The following is an 8,438-nucleotide window of genomic DNA, read 5'->3' on the forward strand; positions in this document are numbered from 1 at the left end:
TGATGTATCATGTACTATATGTAAAAGGAACTTTGTATTTAAAAAAGGTGAAGAAGCTGTTTTACCCTTTGTGACTTTATTAGGCAAAATAGGTTAGATGTGCACAGAAACATGTTTTCTCTGAATCCTGAGAACAGTTGGTACTGCCAGTTCTCTCCAAATGTGAAAACCTTTCTAAATCTGATAATGAAGCAAAATGCATTTACATAGGAGAACATCATATTATCTTGTGTTTCCTTGGTCTATAAAACAGACTACTATGAATATGATCCTATGCCTTTGAAATAAGGTATATTCACCACCAGCCACCACCAACAGGAAATGAAGATCTGAAGATGAAAGATGACTATATATGAAACAGCATGAGTGTGGAGTACATTAATCATGCTCAGATTGTAAGTCTAGGCCCCAGCAGGCCCTATAACCCTTGACAGTGTGTAAGATAAAGTGGCTAAAATGTATTCATACATATCAGTTAATTACATTTATTTAAAAGTAACAACAAAAATGGCATTAGGTAGCAAGCACTAAAGCAGCTTGTTTTGACCCTCTTCCTTTTTCAAACCTGCCATGCAGTACAGGTTAAAACACCAGTGATTACAACCCATTGACAGCAATGAGAAGCACCACAAATATCCCCTGGCACATGTCTGTTGCCAAAAAAAAGCTCAGTGAGAATGTTACATCATGTTACTTCAAATGCAACAAAATTATTCCAATTTCTATTATTATTGCTATCATGTGTCCATGACGCCAGAACTAAATGCGTATATATGTTCACATATTCAACACCAGTTTCCACTTTAGTTCGGGTTGCAGACTTTACTGGTATCTAAAAATGAAAGTCTTAGAATGGTTCTGCTTTACACACAATGCCTGCATTAAGAACAGCAGTGTATAAAGAACTTTAGGCGTAGAGGTAATGTGATATACTTCTGACACTGGATCTTACACCATAGACTCTGTTACCCTCTCAACTCCCAGTTACCCTTGTCAAGTCACTTAAAGGAACAGTAACACCAAAAACTGAAAGTGTTTTAAAGTAATGAAAATATCATGTAGTGTTGCCCTGCACTAGTAAAACGGATGTGTTTGCTTCAGAAACACTACTATAGCTCATATAAACAGGCTGCTGAGTAGCAATGGCGGAAATTGAAAAACGGCTATATGGCACAGGATGAATAATGGATAACAGCTAGCATTATGTTCTACAGAGCTTATCTGTTATCTGCTGTGTAACGTGAGCCTTTTCTCCTTTGAATGGCTGCCCCCATTGCTACACAGCAGCTTATCTATATAAACAATAGTAATGTTTCTGAAGCAAACACAGCAGTTTTACTAGTGTAGGTCAACACTGCAATATATTTTTATTACTTTAAAAAAAAAAAATAATTTTTTGATGTTACTGGTCCTTTTTAATCTGCTTGTGTCCCAGCATACACTGTGCTCCCCAAAATGACTGATTTGATTGGTGTAGTGTACGTGAGAAAAGTGTTACAAACCACCACTATTTAAATGTCATATTATCTAATATTATTGACAACCAGTAAGAAAAATAAACTATTTTAGTTTCACCAACATAAGTTTGCTTTTTTTTTTATTATTCGACAGGGCAGTTTTTGACACCTGCTTTATTACAGTCCACAGGGTCTGGGTTTAGGGTTATGGATGTCCAGCCTGTGCCATTCCAGCTGAATAACTAGTGTCACTATCCGCACAAAAAATAGCAGCAGGTTGCTATAAATAGAATAATGACCCAAAGGAATTGCCTAGATTAGGGATCCCCAACCTTTTTCACCCGTGAGCCACACTGAAATGTAAGAAGGGTTGGGGAGCAACATAAGCATGAAAATAGTTCCTGAGGATGCTAAAAAAGGGATTTGATTGGCTATCTGGTAGCCCCTATGTGGACTGGCAGCCTACAGAAAGCTCTATTTGGCAGTACAACTGTTTTTTATGCAACCAAAAGTTTTATCCAAGCCTGTAATTCAAAAATAAGCACCTGCTTTGAAGCTATTGCGAGCAACATCCAAGGGGTCGTGAGCAACATGTTGCTCATGAGGTACTGGTTGGGGATCACTGGCCTAGATCATTCAAATATCATGCCTAAAAGTAACCCTGCAGCAGCTACCTAACTCCAGTGTGACTTACACAACAAATTGCTGTGTAGGATGCTGAGGGAAAATGGCTTGAATTTGAGAGCAAGATGTGTGATCATGTTGGTATGTGGTGCTATCGCTACACACAGCTAAGCACAAGTAAATGGAGACAGGAAGGCTCTGGGGGTTAAAGTAAACATCAAACTGGTCGAGTGGCTTAATTTGCCCTTCCACGGCTTGGTGCACACAAATCAATGAAATCCAAGAAGCTAATGGATATTTGTTGAGGGATGATCTATGCAATATTTGCACCTTTCCTTAAAGGGGTTCCCCACCCAAAATATCCAGAAAACAGCTAATAAGTTCTGTGGGGCAGGTACTTCTGGCCTGCATAATATTTCAGTGAGGTACAAAAATGGGGGAAAAATAATGTAGTAAGGGAGCATGGCTGGTGGTTGGTTAGGACTCCATTAAGTTTAGGAATGTGCAGTTTACACTGTGTGGGAGGTTTGGGCTCATGTGGGAACACAACAGTATGCTGTGGATTAACTCTTCCACTTTAACACTTTTTTGTTTCACACAGAAATACTGGGGCAAAATACAGATGCATTTCCTGAGTGGAATTTCTCAGCCCATTTAGACAGGCTGGGGACCTACAGGAACAAATATGAAACCTGTAGCCCTCCAGGGTTTGGAATGACAACTCCCAAGCAGTTCTCTGTGGGGGTTTAAGTGAGAAGTGCAGCTAGGGACCAAGGGCTGGACAGTTGTAGTTTACAGAGCCCCTTTTGGCAAGAAACCTGTGGACAAAAACTAAAATAATGTGTCCCCCAAGCCATCAGGCAAAAGTAGTGCTGAACATCCCCTGCAGCCACCCAATGCACCAAGCCTTCACACTCACCCAGGTCACCAGGGGACTCTCCAGAAAGTGGTCCATCTGTTGGGAAATGGTAGTATCCATGTTGTGCTGTGCTCAGTGGGCATACAATAGAGAGGGGCCCATGCCGTGTGTGTGGGAGAGAGAGACCCTGAATGGGCTTTAGAAGCTGAACAATGAGAAGCTCATCTCTGCGGGGGGAGGAAAGAGTCCCAGCCTCCTCCACTCACTCTACAAACACTTCCCACATGAGAGCCCAGCAGCCTGGTGGCTTTGCATACTAACTGCCCGCTGTGCGCGCCCCCTCAGCCGCCGCCGCTCTCTAAATGGCCACCAATGTGGGAGCAGCTACAATGCTGTTGAAAAAGGCTTTCTATGTATCCCTTGCGTTCCGGTCGCTCATTTGCACTGTGGAAACGGAAGAACAGACACTTTTACGCGCAGAAAGAATCGATTTTTTTCCTGCAACTTCCAGAAGCCACTTGCACGAAGTTGTGAATTGTCAGTAAACTCCAATGGAAGCGATCAGACGATGAAGCTATAGAACCGTGCGCTTCAGCGCTGCATGTGCCCACACTAACACACCACAGGTAGTATCCAAGCTCAGCGACGGGACAGGCACGTTAGACGACCAATCGGAACAGTCGGGAGGCAGAGCGATGCGATAAATTCACCAATCACGGCAGTGCTTCTAGTAGAGCGGTCTTAACAAAGCCGAGTCAATCAGTGAGTAGTGGGGGAGGCAGTGGCAACCAGACGCCCGTAGGGAGAGCTGCACCTGTCTCCTCCCCAGTCTCCACAACCTCCCTGGACAGGCTTGCCGCTTTTCCCATGTTCCTTTAGTTTCACGCTCCAAGGGGCATATTTATCAAAGGGTGGAAGTAAAGTTCATCACAGTTTGCCAATAGAAAACGTTGCTGCTCCCTATTCTTTTATATAGGATTTTAGGGTAAATGGAGTCTTCAACCCAAACATTTAAAAATATCCCCTTTTGACGTTTGCAAAGAGTTAATTTACATCACAGACTTCGACATACACAGCGAAAGTGTCTAGAATTAAAGAGCATGCAATGTTTGCATCAGTAGTTGCATTTGCATCACATGAAATGTCTCTTTGTTAGTTTGTGAAGAAGTACCCCTAAGTTTGGCCTGTTCTTGTCCTGATAAAACATTGTCTATTATAGTTTATGATATGGGGTTCTGGCCCCGAAAGTAGATTTTGCCTCATTTGGGAATAAATCTTTTCCTGTCATAGGTACATTTTACTTATATCTTTGTTACAGTGCGCTCTCCTGTATTCAGACACTGTTACTAAAGAATTGTGGGGGGAAAATGTATTTCGTTCTAGTCACAAGTGCCAGTGTGAGGTTATGTAATCGAAACATAAAAAGAAAACATATTGTACTGCCATTGGTTGCTGTGGTTATTCCACAAATTATAGCGGTTGTTCACCTTCCAACACTTTTTTCAGTTCAATTGGTTTCAGATAGTTCACCAGAAATAAAGACTTTTTTTCAGTTGCTTCCTATTTTCTATGTGTGACTGTTTATCTAATATTGAAGTGTAAAGTTTAATTTTTCACCCTTTAAAGCAGCTCTGGGAGGGGGTCGCCGACCCTGTAAACTGTTCTAAATGGATATTTTTAGTTGATACATTTCTTAGCTTTGGCCCTGCTGAGCAAAATCCCTGAATTTCATTAAAGGCAGCTGTTAGAATTGATACAAAAGTTGCTAATACCCCAGAAATTCTGCTGAAAAATGTATCTACTAAAGGTGGTCATACACTATAAGATCTACTCGTTTGGCAAGGTCAACAAACGAGCAGATCTTAACCCGATATGCCCACTAACGACTGGGCGATATCTGATGAATCCGAACGTACGGCCCTGGACCAGAAACATTAAAAAAAAAATGTAAAAAATTAATTTGCTACATAACGAAAAAAACCCACCATTTAACTTTAAATTCACAAAGTTTTTATTAAGAAAAAACTTACCGATCCTCTTCAGAAAAGGCGACAGGGCAATGAACCATTGTGTGGTGCTCAATTTCTCCTCCCTGGCTATCTCCTATAGAAGTTATTTCTTAATAAATACTTTGTGAATTTAAAGTTAAATGTGTCTTGGTGGGTTTTTTTTTTGTTATGTACAAACACATTTTTTTAAAAAAAATTTATGTTACTGGTCCTTTAAACTTAGACTTTTAAAATACAGTAAAAAAAATAAAAAATGGAAAGTAATTGAAAAAAGTCTTTATTTCTAGGGAGCAATCTGAACTGAACTAAAAAAGTGTTTGGAAAGTGTGGATTTTCTGTAATGAGAAGTTAACCAGTATATTAAATGATCAACATCAAAAAATGTTAAAAGTCTGGTAGCCATGACTTGAATATCAATATCATTGGGCCTTCCCGCAACGCCTTGTATCCCTATGAGTAAGGGTCTGAATTCCTATCCTGACAATTCGGTTGTACAAAAAGAAAGGAAAATAAAAAAAACCAAAGCAATAACAAAGAGCATTAGAAGTTTATAAGTTTGACTTTATTTACTTTAATGTATAACATATTATTGATATCATATTATCGTATGCAAGTCTGTGTCCACAAACGGAATTTTATAAGGTCTTCCAGCTTTCTTGACATGGACTTATATGTATGCAACATGTGTGAACAATAACAAATCCAGAGGATTGTACAGGTCTGGACTGAGAATTAAAATAGGCCCTGGCATTTCAGGTACACAGAGGCCCAATCAGCCCCCACCAGCCCACTAAATACTGACTTTCTATGGGACCTTATAGCAGCCCCTCTGGCATTTGCCAGAACCCACAGATTGTCAGTCCGGGCCTGTGTACATATATTGCATTGTAAGGGAAATACGTTGTGAACATAACATGGAAAATAATAAAAAATATTGATACAAAAAAGTGTTTGGAAAGTAAACATCCCCTTCAGAATAGTAACCTAAAGAACATGTTGGCACAGCAGCTTCATACCCTGCACATGTGAGCCTTTTCTATTTACATATAAACAAAACACTAACCTCCATCAGAAGCACATGTAATTACTGTAGTATGTAAATTACCCTTATCCGATTATAAATTCAAAAGTAATATAAACCAGCATATGTTTATCTGCATTTGACAGCACTGTATTTGTGAGGGGTGGAGGCACATAGACATCCCCCTCCTGCCTCTGTCCATTCCCTACCTTGTGCTCCATTCAAATGTGCAGGTTAGGGAGTGGCAGAGAACACAGGTTGCGACGGGCTCTGTACATATTGCCCTCCCTGTGACAGGCGGTATGGACAGGACTGGTCTGTGTCCCTAAGGCTGCAGTCTGCCCCGAGCTATATTGTTTTATATGACGTGAGCTGTACACCTCAGCCAGACTGCTACCTGAATTAGAAATAAGGGGTGTGTTTGTACCCTTAGTGCTCTGCTTTTCTTCCATTGTAAATGACACTTAATGTTATCCCCCTGCTCAATAAACAGAAAAGGTCAACTTAACAGTTCAGTAATCCTTACCCTACACTTCCTGTCTTCTTTTCCAGTTCACCTGAGGCATAATATGTGCACCATTGTGCTTATCTATGTGGTAAGGCAAGTGCATGTTTGTATAATAATATGGTATTTCAAAATCTGTTGCGATGCACAATGAGTTGTTAGCAAACAAGGCAAGAGGTGACAGTTAAAGAGGCAGTTTACCTTGATAAAAACATACTGCTTTACAGAGAACATCACAAATAATGACTTTTTTACTATTTTGCTATTATTTAAGTTTTAAGTAAAACAATTTCATTACTTCACATGTTTGGTAGTACATTTGTCTTAGAATTCAGATATGCAACATAAAGTCAGTAACAGTATCAAATAAAGTAAATGAAACCGGTGCTACACTTTTAAGTTTTAAATCTGCAAACACCATCCTACTGAGTGCATCATTAATCAGCATGATACAATTTCATCTCCACATTTAGAACTTGAAGCTTGATAAAGGGCTGGTTATGCCCGAAACGTTGCTTCATTTGCACAAATAAATTTCTTTCACTTTACCGGAGTGCTGCTGGAATTTGTATTGGAATTTGTACTGGACCTGGGCAGACAGAGTCGCAGCTGGCACCCGACGCTACAAAAAGCGGTGAGATTGATTGTGTAGCACTACACTCTATGCTTGCACATTTAGAACTTATATCCAGAGCCCTGTTTTCTATATAGGGACAGAAGGCACATGCCTAGGGCAGCAGCTTTTTTGGGAGCAGTCGTGTATATAGAAAAAAAATGCTTTCCACCTATCCTGCCACCAGGCAGACAGAAGGGGCATCAGGAGAGCTGTGCTGGATATAAATACAGTGAATCCAATGAAGTTTGTGAGCATGGGTGCCCAACATACTAACAAGGATACAAGGAACCTATCTATAATTTACAAGCAGATAAGAATAATTAATAACTTGAGTGTTAGAACTGATGCCAATTACTTGATCCACATGGCACATAGGTTGATAGAGCCACAAGGTACAATAGTATAAACATTTCTAGGGTTGTGTCTCCTTGTCTGGTCCAGTGGAAGGCATAATGCAGCCAATTAACCCCAGTCATATGTAGATATACAAAAGGTTCCTGACATCCCTTGGGATAATGTGGTTGTTCAAAAATTATCACTAAAATCCTTTTGTATTTCCTTAATTCTTGGCATATTACATGATCATTAAAACTCTTTTTTAAACTGGGTGGGGGCAGGAAAAAACTTTTTTTAACTTTTTTAAAGGAGTAAAATATAGATAATTTAATAAATATAGGTTAGACCAACAACCCACTAACCCAAAGTCCCATATCTATACCCGCACCTGAAAATCCTACCCGCAACCTCCAGGGTATATACTTTTTTTGTACCTGCTGCAGGACTCTACCATAAACTAAACATGAACTTCTGCCATGTGTTAATGTGTTAAAGTACACATGCACACATGCGCATGTTCAATTTATCATCCTGTTTTATTAAAATAATTAAAAATGCTGTGTATTATAATGAAAAAAAGTTCTGTATATTATATTCATTACTAAAACCCTAAGCTTAGATATTATTTGAAGCATATGTCATTGAAGTCAAATCAGAAATGCATGTTAACGCCTTCCTGACGCGTTTCTCACCATTGGGTGCTTCATCAATGTTTCATTGATAAAGGCCTGATGACCAGTTAACGAGTACAGGAGGCTATGCCATAAAAGCAACTGCTTGCCAAATATTCATTCTGATGCCTAGCTTTACTCACTCCCCCTCCCTCAACCTGGGCACTACTTGCAAGGAGTTTGTATCTTCTCCAGGTGTCTGCTTGGGCATTAACTTTTGAGCTAACTTTTAGTATGATGTAGAAAGTGATATTCTGAGACAATTTGCAGTTGTTTTTCATTTCTATTATTTGTGGTTTTTGAATTATTTAGCTGTTTATCAAGCAGCTCTCCTGTTTTC

General features: G+C 39.7%; 1 protein-coding gene across 3 annotated transcripts in view; it reads right to left on the minus strand.

Moving 5' to 3' along the window:
- LOC108698716 (protein Daple) overlaps positions 1-3,752 on the minus strand; it is a 71,325-nt gene extending 67,573 nt beyond the window's left edge. For 2 of the 3 annotated variants that reach the window (XM_018230422.2, XM_018230423.2), the window contains exon 1: positions 3,001-3,751. In XM_018230422.2, coding sequence (XP_018085911.1) covers positions 3,001-3,060 — 60 coding nt within the window. In that variant the 5' untranslated portion in view covers positions 3,061-3,751. Of the gene's footprint in view, positions 1-3,000 lie in introns of all 3 variants that reach the window. The other variant, XM_018230421.2, reaches the window with a different exon arrangement.
- Positions 3,753-8,438: the final 4,686 nt, after the last annotated feature.

The sequence above is a fragment of the Xenopus laevis genome, chromosome 8L, assembly GCF_017654675.1.
Source record: "Xenopus laevis strain J_2021 chromosome 8L, Xenopus_laevis_v10.1, whole genome shotgun sequence".
NCBI classification, from domain to species: Eukaryota; Metazoa; Chordata; class Amphibia; order Anura; family Pipidae; genus Xenopus; species Xenopus laevis.